The 17,443-nt window shown below is 54.8% G+C and overlaps 1 protein-coding gene across 3 annotated transcripts in view; it reads right to left on the bottom strand.

The window, feature by feature from the left end:
- Window positions 1-17,443, bottom strand: part of PACS1 (phosphofurin acidic cluster sorting protein 1) — a 148,644-nt gene that overhangs the window by 9,923 nt on the left and 121,278 nt on the right. For all 3 annotated transcript variants that reach the window (XM_006056425.4, XM_044943712.2, XM_044943711.2), the window contains 12 exons: window positions 17,046-17,171; window positions 14,662-14,806; window positions 14,334-14,425; window positions 14,142-14,222; window positions 10,477-10,536; window positions 9,525-9,685; window positions 9,095-9,188; window positions 4,312-4,392; window positions 2,547-2,662; window positions 2,299-2,434; window positions 1,172-1,276; window positions 482-588 (listed from right to left, as the gene is read on the bottom strand). In XM_006056425.4, coding sequence (XP_006056487.3) covers window positions 482-588; window positions 1,172-1,276; window positions 2,299-2,434; window positions 2,547-2,662; window positions 4,312-4,392; window positions 9,095-9,188; window positions 9,525-9,685; window positions 10,477-10,536; window positions 14,142-14,222; window positions 14,334-14,425; window positions 14,662-14,806; window positions 17,046-17,171 — 1,304 coding nt within the window. The remainder of the gene's footprint in view (window positions 1-481; window positions 589-1,171; window positions 1,277-2,298; window positions 2,435-2,546; window positions 2,663-4,311; window positions 4,393-9,094; window positions 9,189-9,524; window positions 9,686-10,476; window positions 10,537-14,141; window positions 14,223-14,333; window positions 14,426-14,661; window positions 14,807-17,045; window positions 17,172-17,443) is intronic.

Raw genomic sequence — 17,443 nt, 5'->3', positions numbered from 1 at the left:
GAGAGGACAGGGGACTGTCTAGAAGGCAGGCAGAACCGGTTGAGGCTAATGGGAAGACGAGTCGGCACTGCCCTGTGGTCAGAGGCGGGCGTGAGCCCAAGACGTCTGAGGCTCTTCCCACGGCAGGTCCTGAGAGGGAGGGCCCCAACGCTGGGTGGGCAGGGGGCAGGAGGAGAAAGTCTTGTAGAACCCCGGGCTCTCTGCCCGGCCTTCTTCGTCATGGGTTTAGGAAGAGGATGAGGCAGGTCAAGGTGTGGCAGGAGACCAGGCGGGACGCCGGCGGGCAGGAGGGTGACATTTTCATCCCGACCCTCCGGGGCCAGCAGGGACAACAGAGCACCAGGGCCTGACGCTGCCCGACCAGGTACCGACCGTGAGTTTCGGGTCTGATGAGCCAGGGGGCCCTCTCAGAGCTTGGAAATGAGGGTGGGAGAATGAGGTGGGAGGGGACCCCAAAGGGCAGGAGAGGAGCTGGCCTTACTAGCGCTGGATGCGGGTGAGCAGAGCGGACAGCACAGCCTGGACCTCCACCGTGGAGCACGTGCACACGACGGGCTTCCGCTGGTCCTGCAGCAGCTCCGCCACGTACTGTGGGGGGGCGGGGGCAGGGGGAACCACACAGGTGAGGCCGTGTGCCAGGGACACTGCCTCCCGCAGGCCACGAGGGCGGCAAGGCCCAGGCCGGGCAGCAGGGCCCCACTGTCCGTCCTTCAGACCACAGCCGGCCAAGGTCAGGCTCCTACTGCCAGTCGGGAGAAGGTGGGGCCAGACCCCAGGGAGACGGGATCAGGAGGAAACGTGGGAAGGCCCAGGACATGCTACATTCTACATGGCCTCTGCAGCCCAATCGCAGGATGGATGGCGGGACTGGGCGGGGCTGGGCTGCTGTTGCTCCGCCCCTTCTGGAAACCAGGGCCCTGCTGGCGCCTCTGCTTTTTTAGAGATAAGGAAACTGAGGTACAGAAAATTGGTGACTTAAGGCCCCTCAGGCTGGAAAATGACAGGACTGGGACCAGAGCCAGAACCGTGGGCTTAAGTCAGGCTAGGAGGAGCCGGAAAAGAAGGGGGTCATTTCGGATTTCCCCGTGCCCTGGCTTTCAGATCCACACCCGGGGAGTCTCTTGTTCCCCAGCATCCTTCCTCCCCGGCCCTGTGACGCTGGGTGCTGTACCTGGCCCTGCCAGTCAGCGGTGTTCACGAGGATGACGTTTTCCGGGAGGGCCGCGTCCGACACCAGGATCTGGTTCAGCTGGTCATAGACCACCTTTCTGGGAATCTGCAGGGATAGATGTGTCTGTTGATCCCCAGGGAGCTTGGGGGGGGGGTGTGGGGTGACTTGTGGTCCAGGGTATGGAGAAGAGCTACCAGGAACCTATGCAAGAGATCCGGTGTCCCACTGGCCAGAGCACAGCAGACTGGAGCGGGATGAGAACACGCGAAGCCAGGCCTCAGGGCCCAGGCTGGTGCCCCAGGAACATGGTGGCTGTCCTGCCTAGGCAGGAAGGGCCCCGAAGGGGAATGAAGCAGGGGCAGCGGGAGGGGAGGAGGGAGGAGCGGAGAGCAGGTGCTGCAGGATGGAAAGGAGGGCAGTGGGGAGAGATAATGAGAGTGCGCCATGTGGGGAGCCCTCCGACTAGGGGAACAAAGGTATTTCAGGAGCAGTGATTAACAAGAAGGACAATACCTCGCCCCAGGCACCGGGCTATTCTAGTCCTGGGCTCATTTTCAGCTGCAGAGCGTTAGCTCTGCAAGCCATACGGACACAAACCCCCTTCCCAAAGGTATTTATCAGGAGAACAAGCGGGCCCACCACTAACTCCAGGAGCACAGGAGCTGGGCGAGGCCTGTCAGGGAGAATCCTTCCCTGGGAGACTGGCCTTCAGAAAGCATACAACCCCAAGGGCCACTTCCTTCTGGGTGCCTACTCCAGCCACTCTGAGGTCTGGCACTCAAAAGTTTAATGTTGCCATGTCGGCTTCAAATCATTGTAACTAGCCCACAGCAATGCTAAGGGCATCAGAGTGAAGAGTAGACCTCCCGGGAGAGCTGATGGCCACTGTCCCCTGAACACTGTCCCCGGCACAGTCCCCTCCAAGGTCTGATGGGGGCAGAACGCGCCAGCGTCCCCTATTCCGTCCTGCAATTCCTCAGTGGGAGCAGATAACAAACATGCTGGACTTCTCCCTTTAGGCCTCTCTTTACTCAGAACAATCAAATACACCCCCTTCCTCTCCACCCGACCTCCCAAGGAGATGACGGAACAGAGCCGGGGGTCCAGGGCGCCTAGCGGGTGGGTACCTGCGTGCTATGGCCCAGGTCTGGGGACCGCTCACTGTCGGAGCTGTTGGTCCTCTCGCTCAGCGGCTTGGAGAGCTGCCGCTCCTTCAGGGGGGTGCTCCTCTTCTGTCGGGGGGTGTGCACTCCTTCCACTTTGCTGCCACGGACGTGGAAGGAGGCGGTTAAACGGCCCCCCTTTCCGAGGCCACGCTCGCCGTGCTCCCCTCCTTCCACCCGATGCCTCAGGAGCTTCTTCCCACCCTGAGTACCTGGGGGAGGCGGAGCCCTGCAGGTCCGTTTTGCTGGACTTCATGGGAGTTTTGACTTTCTCGGGCACAACCAGACTCGTGCTCACGTCTCCGAACATGTCCTGGTCAGTGATTTCCTGCCACAGAGCAAAGGAAGCCGTGAGGGTGACCCCCTTCCGAGATCACGAGAGCCTGGTGGCTCTAGTCTGGGCCATCGGCACCACGGGACTGTCAGCCCCCAGAGCTCTTTTCCAGGAAACACATGGTTCTAAAACTCCCACCACCCCCCTCCCCTGACGACTGTTTAATTCAGCTGAGGGTGCCCGCCGTGCTGGGCACGGTCGCCTGCTATGTGATCTGACCCCTACATTTATGAACCGTCAGCCCGCAAATCTGGGCTGATGATCTGGCTTCTCTAGGCGGGAAGGAGAGCTTTTACTCAGGAAGTGACGTGATGGGAATTTCATTTTTGAAACGCCTGCTGTGCAGTACGGACCAAAGGGGGAAAACAGTGGAGGCTGGGCTACTTGGATTTCGGGTGACCCACAGTCCTCTTGAACCCAGCTTAAGGCTCTGCTGGACAACAGATCTGTAACACGGTATTCTTTACTATAGGAGACGTGAGCCTGAAAGAATCCCTCCTTTTAGCTGGCAGCTCCCACCGGGAGGCTGAGGTACAGCACACCCCCAGGGGGTGTCCGGTCAAGTTCTCTGCTCCCTCCTCCCAGCTGGGGCTGGCCTCCAGCCCCACGTAGGCTGAGCTTGGGCCCAGGCCGGACCTGCGGGCCCAGCCCCAGACTCCCTCCCCCAAGTGAACCACTCTGCCCTCCCTGGGCCCCCTGGAACCTCTGTGCTGTGTGCTCTGGCTGGCTTTCCTCCCGACGGGGCACCACGGTGTTCTTGTTTGGGCACTGTCAGTGCTCAGCACTGTGTGTGTGTGTGTGTGTGTGTGTGTGTGTGTGTGTGTGTGTGTGTCTGTGTGTGATTTCAATCTGTGTGTAACTACACTGGGTGCCCCAGGCGATCCATCCCACGCACCCCTGAGCAGGCCCAACATCTCTCAGTGGGAGGAGATGACCAGCAGGTAACCACTTGGAGAGCTGATGCTGTGGACTATCTGGCCATTGTAAAAACAACACTGGAGGAAGAGGTGGTTTTTCAGGGAAAGATGCTGCTCATCGTCCCCCAGGAGTAAATGAGGGGGTGGGGGCGTTCCCTGGTGGCTCAGTGGTAAAGAATTGCCGGTCAATGCAGGAGACACAGGTTTGATCCCTGATTCGAGAACGTTGCACGTGCCGAGGAGTGACTAAGCCTGTACGCCACAACTACTGAAGCCCTAGAGCCGTGCTCCCCGACAGGAGAGGCCACCGCGAGGAGGAGCCTGTGCAGCGTAACTAGAGTAGCCCCGGCTTGCTGTAACTAGAGAAAAGTCCATGCAGCAACGAAGACCCCGCACAGCCAAAAGTGAATAAATCAATACATAAACATTAAAAAAAAAAAAAAAAAAGAGGGACATGAGAGTGACAGATAGTGAGAAAGTACCCAAATCAGCATTTGCTCAGACCTAAAGAAAGAGCGGAATGGGGACATTTCCGGTTTGCTAGTTTGGGCACCAACCTGATACTCCACAGGTAAAGATTTCGGGAGGAAGAGAATGCAGGACCTTCCTAAGTCCACAGATTTAGGCGAAAGTTTCACAATGGTCCTGAGGGTTTTTTGCCTCTATTTCTAAAGGTACCCAAAACTATTTTCGACAGCTGGAAACAGGAGACGGAACCATACATACCAGAGTGTCTGTTTCAGTCAAGCTGTCATCTTGATTTTTAATCCGAGCAGATTTGACTTTTTCTAGTGCAGCCAATTCCATCTGCAAAAATTATAATAATTAGTCATCACCAATCCAAATAACCACCACTCTAACTTGCTCCCTAAGTCCCTTGGAAGCTTAAAATACTTTCACTTAATCTGAAGACCTCATGACATCTTTCATAACATCTTTGGGACTTTCACCTTAACAAGGAGCATATTTTTTTGTGAAAAACCGAGCTTCAGAAGGTCAGTTATTCTGTGATCATTAAATCAGTACCACGGTGAGACGCTAAACCCAGAAATTCTGATTCTCAAAAGATGCTCTCAGGGAAGAGAGGCCCAGCCTTCAGATGGCTTGGCTGTGGGATCTGCCAGTCCTGACTCTGGGGTTTGGTGAACACCCCTGCCCAGGAGGGGCACACGGGGCCCCTTCTGCTGTCAGCGGTGGTGAGAAGAAAGGGGACGCTAGCGTTCAGGTCTTTGATTTTGAGACTAAAGACATCCATGGGGGCCAAATGTGTTTGGCTTGGTGGAAACATCTAGAAAACCCTCAAACAGAATATTCTAAGCCATTTAGGTGTGAAATAATTCTCCCTTTGTCCTCAACTCTTACAGGTCTCATAAATATTAAAAATGTACTTTGCAAATACAGATAAAGCACCAGATTTTTCACACTTTAGAATGCTGCTTCTGGCTGTGCAGACATCGGTGTCGGAATCCTGAGCAGCTGTGGGGTGTGAGTCTCAGCTGTGGGGAAGGCACTGGCCTCAGTGGGTCTCTGGTTCTTCTGGGGAACCAGGGAATCAGAAAGGATCGAAGATGCCCCACACTTCCTCCCAATGACCTTTCTCTGAGTAATGGGGACATTTTTCCAAGGAGTTAATAGCCCTGTGAATTGTGTATCCTACATGAAAATGGGTCTCTGGTTCTTCTGGGGAACCAGGGAATCAGAAAGGATCGAAGATAGCCCACTTCCTCCTAATGACCCAAAGTCCTTTCTCTGAGTAAACGACAGAGCACAGAGAAAAAGCCTAAAAAGCTCATGGGGGTCACTTGGCAAATTAATGAACAATGATCACACAAGTCAGCCCGTGTCACACGCTAAGCCAGGCTTTCTCCACCTGGGACCGCTGGCATCTGTGGAGGGCCCTTCTCTACTCTGGGGCGTCCTGTGCAGGACCTGAGCTGCAGCCCCGTCTCCACCCACTAATGACCGCTGCTGTGAGAACCAAAAAAAATTTAAAAATGTCTCCAGTCCTTGCCCAGTGTTCCCTGGGAAGCAAAACCACCCTTGGTTGAGGACCACTGTCCTGAGTCATCTGTAAAATTAACCCAAGGCACTTTAACCAGACCCTGTGGCCCCAGAGTGTGCGACAGTTTGGTTCAGAGCCACGCACGGTAGGTTGCCTCCTGTCTGCACAGCTAGTTCATTTACACATTGCCTACTGGGATAACCAATGTTAACAGTCTACGGTCACAGAAAACTCTCGGTCGGACTTGAGACTGGAGATGACTTCACTCAGTATTGGATCTCAGCATGATGAGTGACTTAAACACGTTTTAGAGAGGATGGATGAGGGCGGTAACACCGCCCTGCTCGAAGGTTCTCGGGCAGCAGCCCTGTGGTCAAGCCCCCTGACAACAGAGCAGTGTCTGAGCACTCTAACCCAGACTAGAGTTGGGGGCACCTGCCGGCTATGCACTGACTCTTCTGGATGTTCCGGTCGATCCTGCCAGAAGTAAGCTCCTGACTCTCCAAGTTCCTCTTCCTGCTCCTATAAACACTTTAGGCTTTTCTCGCCTCAGCAGTGCAGCTGCTGTGTTGTCTGACTGTGTGGCACTGAGTTGCGGCAGCCTGAGGCTCGGGGCCCGCTGGCTGCCACACAGGTGTCCGCACTCCTGTGCGTGTGGGGGGCCAGAGTGGGGTGGTACTTTAGGCTCTCACTTTTAAGAACTACTGGTCTCCAGCACCATTCGCTACAGTGCCATGCAATTTGCAACTTTTAGCAGCAGGCGGTCCTGGCGGACCATCTCCATCTCTTGGCCGCCCCAGCTGAAGCGCTGTCAGGGCCTACTGTTATCAGCTTCAAGGACCGAATCATCTGCTCAAGTCTTGGGAAAACTCACAACTGTAATAATTTGTGTTGGCAGAAATCCCTTCTGGTTCTAGTGATCAACTGAATTCTCTGAAATTTGGGGAACAAAACGGAAGGTTAAGGAAAAAGAAACAAATAAAAAGGCTACGAAATCAGGGAGAGAGGACAAAAGCTGGGCGGCAAGTGCTCGCCTGCCTACAGTGCACCAGCCTCGTATGTTTTCCCTCGAACGTCTCAAAGTTCGCTGTGTGAAGAGCACAGCCTCGCTCTGTAGTTCCCAAAGTGCCTTTCATACTAAAGGATTCCAAAGTTCCACACCCACATCAAGACATATGGAGCTCTTCAAAATAGAAATATCACAGAGAACCAGCAAAGTCTGAAATTTGGCCAAAAGAATCAGAATTTGAAGGACTCACTAAAAAGACAACTGGAGTCTATCAATTTCAAGAGTCCGGAACTGGAATGGCTCCCGGGGCCCAGAGTAACAATGGCAACGCTGCTTACATACTGCTGCTCCCCCTGCTGCAAACCAACCCAAGCATCAATCAAGCGCCACGCTGGAGGTTTTAGCTGCCTTCTCCCACTGGATCTTCACTCTGCCTTGCAAGGCATGTCCTTTTTACATGCAACTTGTGGACAAGGACACGAAGCCTTGGTAACTGCCCAGAACAGTCAGTGGAGTGATAAGAGTCAAGAGTCGGACTCAGAAGTCTGACTCCAGAGTTTGTGCTCTCAGCCCAACCCTGCCCCAAAGCAATGTTCTGCCTGAAGAGGGGTCCTTAGGCCATCACACTGTCAAGACTGATACTCCATTGACTTCTGACCTAACTGGGCTCCTATGCTGACACCTTTTGTTCAAACGCTCAGTCATGTCTGGCTCTTTGCAACCCCATGGACTGCAGCTCGCCAAGCCTCCCTGTCCTTCACCATTTCCCGGGGTTTGCTCAAACCCACGTCCATCGAGTTGGTGATGCCATCCAACCGTCTCATCCTGTTGTTCCCTTCTCCTCCTGCCTTCAATCTTTCCCAGCAGCTTCACTTTACGAATACAGCACCCGAGGCCCAGAACATCAATTGATTTTTCTCTTTAAATTCTGTAAGTCATGCAACTGAGACTAAAAGCAGAGTCTACAAATTGCATCAACCCAGAGACAGCTTCATTAAGACAGTTTCCCTTACTGGTTGACTGACAACGATCCCTAACATTTCCTGAGTGTTTGCATATGTTAGGCACCAGGCTTAGCGCTCTGGGGTGCTATCTCAGTTCATAATTTGCTTGCACTGTGTCACAGGAGGGCCCTTGTTCTGCATTCCGAGGATGCCTGGAGTCAGTCTCCCTCTGGCCAGGCCCCAGGTTTCTCTCTGGAAGAGTCCGCCCCTTTTATTTACATTTGCAGTGGACTCTGGCCCCCGTAGCCTGTGATCCGTCCACGTGGACAGTGAGGACTCAGCAGGGCCACTCATTAGCCCCGCCAGAAAGAGCAGCTACAAGGACATCCTGAATAGAAGCAGCAGCCGTGTGAGGCTTCCTCCGCTCCAAATCACAGGAACCTGGGCTGGAAAGGCTGAGAGCACGGGGTCTGTAAGGGGCAGGCCTGAGATTCTCCGCGGAGGGATTCTCGGCGGGGCCTGCCAGGGCCCATCCCACGTTTGCTCGCTAAGACCACGTGGTGCCGCTGTTCTAGGGCCCGACCACACGTGCGGCGCCTTCAGCGGGAGGACGGATAAGGCGGACGACAGCGCCACCTGGTGGCAGCAGTCAGTCAGGCCGTCTCTGAGCCGACGGTTCGCAGACGCCCGGGAATGGACGGGGGTGGGGGCGAATGGAGGGCCTCACGGGCTGCAGGACGTTTCCTCACAGGCTCATACTTATTTGCTGGGTTAGTTTTGTATTTTCTTTGTTAAAGCAGCAAGAGCAGGAGGACTTAAAGGATTCAGTTTCTTTGATCTACAGAGAAGACACTGGGCTTTCAGCTGCAAACCAAAGACCCTACTAAAATCCGGCCGTTGGCTGTAAACGAGGGCAAGGAGAGCTTCCAAGGGCCTGAGGGGGGTGCAGCATCAAGACAGGCTCCTACTCTTCTGCTCCACGGCTGGGGAGGCCTTCCAGGAGGAGCAGGGCATGGTCCGGGGTGAGGCTGGGCTCTGGGGGGCTCCGGCTCCCTCTGGCTCAGCAGGCCAAATGAATTCTCGATTCTGTGAGGGCGCTGCCCACTTCCTCAGCAAAGCCCACGTAATTTCTCCTGAACAGACCCTGGGCGTTTCCTGCCCCATCCCTTCCCCGCCTGGAAGCAGAGTTGCTACCCCTGGCCGGATGCCACACTCCCAGCTACCGCATGACGGGCTCTGAGGGGAGGTGTCGAGGCACCGCGTGCTTTGGAGGGAAGGCTCCAGGTCATGGCGGGAAGAGACCAAGAAGGACATCTGCCCGGCCACAGCAGCGCCCTCAGAGCACTAAGCGCCCGGCAGGACTGAGATGACAACTGAGGTTGAAAAAAGATGAGACCACTCGCAGGTCCCAAATGAGCCGGGAGCAGAGGACCCAGTGTTACCCCAACTCCCCCAGCCCCGCTCTGCACGCCCCACCACCCTTCGTTGTGCAGGAGACCCCGTGTTAAGCCCACTCCCTGGCCCCACGCCCCTACCGCCCTCGGCCGTGCTCACAGGGCTGGTGGTGTCTTTGCCGAGGCTGCCCTTGCTGTTGAGGCTGCCGATCTCCGTCTGGGAGCTGGACTGTGACATCCCCTCAAAGAAGGGCCTGTGGATGGCAAAGAACCACAGCCAGGGTCAGTCAGGGGCCCCAGGCCCCAGAACAGCAGCTTGTGGTCAGCCGGGGAGAGCTGGTGTTCTAGAAAGACTCAAAACCCGGGCTTCAAGGATGTTGGGAGGAAGAGACACAGCAGAGGCTGGACAAGGAGGGGCCTGGACTGAAGGACTGGACAGAATTCTATGGGGGCTTCTGTCAGTTAAACAACAACCTTTATCCAGAGGGCTGGAGGTCAGTCAAGGGTGAGGAGCCAAGATCCCCTGGTCATGGGGGTGGGGAGGGGTCTGGAGACAGTGCGGCCTCGGGAGGCCGGGGTGCGGGCCTCACCTGAGCTTGGGCTTCGGCGTGCTGAGGACACTCTCTGTCTCCTCCATCTCAGGGCCGCTGTCGCTGGGGTTGTACATCTCCAGGCTGTCATACAGTTCGTCCAAGTCTTCTTCCACTTCTCGAATCTGCTCCCGGGACACATGTTCCAGCCCGAAGCCCACCTGTGGGAGAAGACAAAACCTCTGAGCTGGGGGCTACCCCTGTTCACAACATGGAGACGGGCAACTTCTTCCCACGGCTACCCTGCCCAGTCCCCTCAGGGGACTTGCCATAGCTTCACCCCCCTCAGGGTGGTCGTGGTGGCCCTTCTGTGATCTGACCCTGAGAGCAGGACATGGTGAGGCCAGGGTTCCCCCTCAGTGCCTCCCTGGCACTCCCCACCAGGACCCTGCGTCAGGAAGAGGAGCGGGAGCGAGACCATGCTTTTCCCGAGAAACAGGCTGGAGAAAACTCGGAAGCCTGGGACCCTGGCAGGCTCCTGCTGCCCTCCCCTCGAGTCCACAGGGGACGAGTCCACAGGAGACAAGTCTCCAGTCTCAGTCCACTAAGGAGACAGCCTGTGAGGACCGGCTCCGGCCTGCGAGAGCTCAGGGGTGGGGGGGATACTGCTTCTCTAGTGGCCAGTTCCTGACGCCACGGAGGAGGCTCCCACCTCAGGTTGCTCCTCACGATGTTTCCCTTGGGGCAGGACGGAACACTGAACAATGGCACTGCCAGACACCCTACACCGGAGGCCTGGAATTAACCCACGGCAGGGAGGACCAGGCGCCCCGTGCTCAAGACGGTGGAACCTCAGGCGCCGCCTGTCAATCTCGCCTCCTTCCAAGTAGCTACCGCCTCACATGGGGGCCTGGAATCTCGACTCCCAGTGGCAGCACCGACTGTGCCCCGGGAACCAGGGCGACACTCCAGAATTCCACTCACAGTCCGGCTCGGGAGTAAGGGCTCGTACCTCGTCTGAAACTTTAAACCGCTTCAGGAGGGCCACAAACTTCTGCTTGATGTTAGGTTGCTGTAGGGACAAAGCCACAGAGGTTCTCAGCCAGCAGCCCCATGTGGAAGGCGATCACTCGTTGGAAGGGTGACCGAGGGCCTGCTTTTGTAAAGAGCTGGGGGAGAACAGTGGTGGGGACAGTCTCTACCCTGGGACCCCACCCCACCCCAGTAACTCCCCACCGTTACCTCCTGCTCATCCCTTTCTCTAGTCTTTCAGAAACCCGGTGCTGACAGGTGAGCGCCACCAGTATACACACAGGCTCCTCAAACTCGACGTTTTTCCGTGCATCCCCTCTCTTGGTCCCCCAGTCACCAAGGCTGACCTGGAATCTCTCCCCCCACCTCACCTCCCGGCCCAGGGCTGCTGGCCCCTACTCTCGTCTACCTGGAACAACACTGCTTCCATCCAGCCTCCCTGGGGCCACCAACCGCCCTCCACCAGCCCCCTCCACCCCACCTCCAGTTTCCTTCCCTCCAGAGTCCACGGTGGCTGCTCCACAGGCAGATACCCCCAGTCACTCCCCAGGTGATGGCCTTCGAGGGCCCCAGAGCCTCTTAGCATCACTGTGTGTCCACTGAGGGCTGGCGCTGCCTGTCCCCAGCCTCGCCCACCATTTAACCCCTCACAACCCGCTTAGGTGGGAACTAACTGCTTCAGTTCAGTTCAGTTCAGTCGCTCAGTCGTGTCCGACTCTTTGCCACCCCATGAATCGCAGCACGCCAGGCCTCCCTGTCCATCACCAACTCCCAGAGTTCACTCAGACTCACATCCATCGAGTCAGTGATGCCATCCAGCCATCTCATCCTCTGTCGTCCCCTTCTCCTCCTGTCCCCAATCCCTCCCAGCATCAGAGTCTTTTCCAATGAGTCAACTCTTCACATGAGGTGGCCAAAGTACTGGAATTTCAGCTTTAGCATCATTCCTTCCAAAGAAATCCCAGGGCTGATCTCCTTCAGAATGCACTGGTTGGATCTCCTTGCAGTCCAAGGGACTCTCAAGAGTCTTCTCCAACACCACAGTTCAAAAGCATCAATTCTTCGGCGCTCAGCTTTCTTCACAGTCCAACTCTCACATCCATACATGACCACTGGAAAAACCATAGCCTTGACTAGATGGACCTCTGTTGGCAAAGTAATGTCTCTGCTTTTCAATATGCTATCTAGGTCATAACTTTCCTTCCAAGGAGTAAGCGTCTTTTAATTTCATGGCTGCAGTCACCATCTGCAGTGATTTTGGAGCCCAAAGAGAGTCTGACGCTGTTTCCCCATCTATTTCCCATGAAGTGATGGGACCAGATGCCATGATCTTCGTTTTCTGAATGCTGAGTTTTAAGCCAACTTTTTCACTCTCCTCTTTCACCTTCATCAAGAGGCTTTTTAGTTCCTCTTCACTTTCTGCCATAAGGGTGGTGTCATCTGCATATCTGAGGTTATTGATATTTCTCCCAGCAATCTTGATTCCAGCTTGTGCTTCTTCCAGCCCAGCGTTTCTCATGATGTACTCTGCATATAAGTTAAATAAGCAGGGTGACAATATACAGCCTTGACGTACTCTTTTTCCTATTTGGAACCATACAACTCTGCAAAGCTGTGTGTGTGGTGCCCTCCTGCTGGGCCTTTTATATGGTAACTTCTGCCTTGACTAAACCTTGGCCCCAAATCCATGTGGTGAAGGCCTGTTGACTCTCAGAAAACCCGGCATCTCTCGGCATCTCGCCCGTGAAGTTGTCCAGCTCAGAGTCGTTCACTTCCCCTCTACTGCCGTGGCGGCCCTGACACAGTACTCGTCTGGTGCCTGCCCTACACCGTCACGGCCACTCGTGAAAATGTGTTTGTGTCAGTGGACACTGTTGAGTTCCCTGATGGCACAGACCAGGCCTTCCTTGTCTCTCCGTGTCCGACCCCAGCTCTGGTGACTAGTCTGTGGCTACCAGCACCTCCTGACTGGTCGGCAGACTCGCCACCTGGGGATGGAGGAGACGGACTTGTGAGGGCGACTGAGCTGGGCCTTCGGGAAAGGGCGGGGCTCCCATCGGCAGCAGGGCACCCGAGCAGAGGAAGACTGGGAGCCACGGTGACCGAGACGCAGGACCGTTCAGCCAGCGCGCCTAAAACAAGTGCTGTCGGTGGAGAGAGGACGAGTGTGTACAGGAGACAGGAAGGAAAGAACAGTTCCTCTCAAACTCTGACTGGAAAGCCCTGCAGTTAAACAACAGCAACAAAAACACCCTCGGGGGTGGCTATCAAAGGAGTGCGGAGCACTGTTGAGTGACCGGTGAGGCTGGATAGACAGGAAGAGGTGGCTATAAAGCCCCAGGGGGCACCCAAGGGAAGAAAATGGGACTTCTCTGTGGCTATAGCGCAGGAAAAAAAAAAATTAGCGTGAATCAAAAAAGAGATGCCTCACCCATCATCAAAGCACAAGTGGGGCTGGAGGCCGGGACAGGCCTCCCTTGGCCTAGGAGCCCAATCAAGGGTGAGAAGCCTGAGGACAATGAAACGGTTCAAATGCGCTCTAGACGTTGCTAGAGCCCAGGGACAGCCCAGGACGCCCGGAGAGGGGACAGCATGTCTCACAGTGGACCAGGCTCAGACACGCACGCTGGGAAGGTCTGGCCTCTGCTTATTTCACTCCTGAAGGTGGCGGGAATCTCTGCTCTCAGGGTCCCCAGGCTGGCTCTGCCCAGAGAAGATCAGGATGCCTCTGGGGACCGATGAAGCCGGAAATTTCTCTTCTAAAAGTGAGACTTGTGACTGTCCTACACTTAGGCACTAGACCCCAGAATAGGTCAGATTTAACCTAGAAATTCAGGTATTAAGCATCAGGAGGTGCAAGAGATGCAGGTTCGATCCCTGGGTCAGGAAGACCCCCTGGAGGAGGGCATGGCAACCCACTCCAGTATTGCTGCCTGGAGAATCCCATGGACACAGGAGCCTGGTGGGCTACATACAGTCCATGGGGTCACAAAGAGTCGGACACGACTGAGTGACTGAGCGTGCTAGTATCTCAGTCCAGGACTCTAATTTCACCAAAAGCAGTGGCTCCTTAGGAAATCTTATGCAGGAGACGGATTCCATGGGCATTTGGTCTCTGATGTCATGGATCTATTAAGGCAGGCATGATATCAAGCCCACAGTTTCAGGCACTAGCCTATTATTTCTGGGTAAGTTCAACAAATGATTTGAAGTGGAGATTCTCCTAGAGAGGACTGGACTTCTCTATGCAGTGGACAGTATGAAATCCACAGTGATCACCTGGAGAGGGGAGGCAGGCTGTCTGAAGGGCTCTGCTCCCCAAGGAAGCATCTGTTCCAAAGCCTACAACAAAGTTTCTCAACCTTTCTTGTATCCTAAGAGAGCCCGAAGAATGTGACAGACTGCCATCAGGAATGCCGGTTCTCTGCCACAGTGATTGGTGTTGGAGGAGGTGGAGGTGCTGGTGGAGAATGTGGTACCAAGGGGTGTATCAGAGCCTCGAGGGGACGGCCCTGTGTGGATGTTATTGATTAAAAAAAAAAAAGCTCCCAGGAAGTCTGTAAACACCACTCCCATCCTACCCCTCCCCTCTCACCCCTGACTGGAAATCTTGGTGGAAACGTTCCCCGGACCTTGGCGGCTCACCCTTGTGATGGCGGATGTAGAGGTGAGTTTCCTCCGGGTCTTCTTTACTTTCCGCAGATCCTCGTCCTCGTAGAACAGGTCCTAAGCGGGCAGGGGATGGAATGAGGTTGGGAAGCCCCAACCCCAGGAGGTTCTGGAGGGTCTGGAGGGGCTTCCCGGCCGGCCTGTGTGTGAGGGGCTGTGGGAAGCTACCTGGCCGTGCAGCGGGTCATCGCTGCCCTCCTGTTCCGATGAGAAACTCTCCTCCTCTTCCTCAGAGTAATTGTCAACATCAGGAGAACGGTCTGGAAACAGACACCTTAGTAAGAGAACCTCGCAAGGGGGAGATCTGGCCTGGCGGGGCCCTCTGGCTGGCTGGCGTCCCGCTATCCTCAGGTGGAGATTAGCCTGGGGTAGAGGAGAGGGCCCCGGCCCCCTTTTATTTTCAGGGACCCCTAAGCTCCTCTTTCCTAGGAACACTGTAGTTCCCAGGGTGGAGATCTGGGGGTTGGGCAGGGCTTTCCGACACCACTCATCTTACCAGACAGCTTGGATTTGATCCCCTCGTGGTCAATGGGCTGGCTGGACAGGGAGTAGATCTTTATTTCTGCCACAGGCACGGAGACATCCTTCACGTTGCTGTGCAGGCCGAGCACCAGGGCGCCTTCGTTCGGGTGTTGCATCACCTACGAGCACAGGCGGCCATGGACGTGCTTCACGCAAGAGCCCCGAGTGCGGCGCGTTTTCACAGATCCCAGCGGACACGCGAGCCACCGGGAACTGCGTTCTGCTACCACATTTTCTTTCTCACTCTCCCCCGCCTGCTCTTCTTCTATTGCCTTCAGCCTCACTTTACCATTTTTTGGCTGTGCAATTCAGCCTGTGGGATCTTTGTTCCCCGACCAGGGATTCAACCCCTCGACAACTGAACCGGCCCTCAGCAGTGAAAACACAGAGTCCTAACCACTGGACTGCGAGGGAATTCCCTTGTCTCACTTTATTTATTTTTAAAATACTTCTTTATCTGCTTGGCTGTGTTGGGTCTTAGGTGTGGCATGTGGGATCTTTCATTGGGGAGCCCGGGCTCAGGAGTTGCGGTACGAGGGCTTAGCTGCCGCATGTGGGATCTTAGTTCCCTGATCAGGGATCGAATCCGTGTCCCCTGCATTGAAAGGCAGATTCTTAACCACTGGACCGCCAGGGACGTCTCCGTGGTCTCATTGTAAAACTGTCTCCAGAAGTGCCAGTCATGGTTCTGGTCGTGTGCAAAGAGATAAAAGTCAAGGCCTGAGATACAAAATGGCTGCTCCTCTCTAGGACTGCAGTTAAGTCTTTCACAGAGGAACCAGCTCTCAGGCTCAGCAGTGGGGGTGGCGCCTGCAGACCGTGGCCACCTGTGCCTGGCAATGAGAGAAGGACCTAAGGGCTCAACACGGCTGGCGAGACACGGCGTCCACAGCCTTTGCAACCCCAGGCCCTCGTTCTGATACAAAACATGAAGATGACGGAAAGATGCGCTGGGACTACCTCACCTTTTGTCGTGGCTGCAAAATTTTTTCCTATTTGAAGTATGAAAATATAGAAATACGTTTTAAAATTGATTTGTGGTCCCTTTCTTCTTCCCCTTCATCCGGGCTGAGAAGATTTGCTGCGCATACAGGAGAGCCTCACATACAAGCAAACAGACTGAAGGAATGGAGAGGAGAAAGGCTGGAGGAGCCCAGGGGTGCTGACTGGAACTGACTGGAATGTGAGCGCACATCTAAGGACTAATAACTGACTCAGGCAAGAATAATTAACAGAAGCTAAAACTACGAAGATATGAGCAAAAAAGAGACTGTTACAGAATCCTCAAACATCTGCCTATAAAATGTTTTTTTTTTCATTGCTAAGAACAAAATACGTATTAATTAACTTTATATTGGAAATGCCGGCATACATCATCTTCAATTAGCCGAGCGATAAGACAGCCTCACCAGTAAAGGGACAAGTCGACTCGGAGTGCTGCCTGCATTACTGTTGTGGTAACTCTGCCAAAAACTTGGAAGCTGAACGTGATCTTCAGAAAACATCAGACAAACCCGAACGGAGGAGCACTCAATAAAGAAACCAGCTTCTCCTCTTAAAAAAATGTCAAGGGCATGGGAGACATGGGAAAAATCTGAGGGACTGCAGGTCAAGGGAGACCAAAGGGACAAGTAAATGCAGCCCACGCTCCCAGGTGAAGCCCTGGGCCTGCGAAGGACGTTCCCGAGCCACGTCAGTGTCCTGATCTTCATGGTGGGTGGTGCACACACGTGAGAGTATTCCTATTTCTAAGAAATTGACACGGTGCATACTAATGTGTGGGCTTCTCAGGTGGCTCAGTGGTAAAGAATCCGCCTGCCAAGGCAGGAGATGGGGGTTCGATCTCTGGGTCAGGAAGACCCTCTGGAGGAGGCCATGGCCACCCACTCCAGTATTCTTATCTGGAGAATCCCATAGACGGAGGAGCCTGGTGGGCTACAGCCCGTGGGGTTGCAAAGAGTCGGACACGGCTGAGCGACTGAACAGCAACAACATATTAACGTGTAATGGGGCATCCTGCCTGCAGCTCACTCTCGGTGGCTCAGAGAAGTGAGCAACATGCACACGGTGCGCACAGGCGAGAACTGAGAGGCAGAGGTGCCAACACTGGAGAGTCTGGGTGCAGGGCAGACGGGAATCCTTCTTATTATTAGAAGTGTTCTCTGACATTTTTAAAAAAGCTAAGGAAAAAACTTTTTGTGAGCAAGGAAGTACCAGATAAAAAGAGGCACGTCCTGGATTTCCAATAAAATAATTAGTTTGTAACCTGGAATAAAACAGCCAGGGGGGTGGCAGGCTGGGAAGAGCCCTGGCAGGGCCGGGGTCTCTCTCGGGCTCTGAAAGGCCACCCTCTCTCACCTCCGCCATGTTGATGAGCCCCACTGCCAGGGTCTTATAGCCCAGGATGGTCCGGTTCTTGTAACGCTTTCTCCTCTGCAACATGATCTGAAGCTTGTTGGCATCTCGCTTTAGGAAATGAGGGTACTGCCGGGCACAAAACAGAGCCAGGCACAGTTAGTCAGAGAGTCCTTGGTGGGGTCTAGTTCTGCTGGAGGACGCACCACCATCCTCTGCCTCCCTGGCTCCCCTCCATATGAGGGGGTGATGGGGATCACTGGCTCCCCTCTGTATGAGGGGGTGACGGGGGGTGAGAGGAGCATCTGGTTCTGCCCAGCACTGGGCTTCCACTCTGCAGCTAGTGGTCCACACATGTTCTGAAACATGGCCTCTTTCCTTGCCAGGTGATCAAGCGTTCA

Source organism: Bubalus bubalis, chromosome 5, assembly GCF_019923935.1.
Source record: "Bubalus bubalis isolate 160015118507 breed Murrah chromosome 5, NDDB_SH_1, whole genome shotgun sequence".
NCBI lineage: Eukaryota > Metazoa > Chordata > Mammalia > Artiodactyla > Bovidae > Bubalus > Bubalus bubalis.
This window is presented reverse-complemented; position numbering and strand designations above follow the sequence as displayed.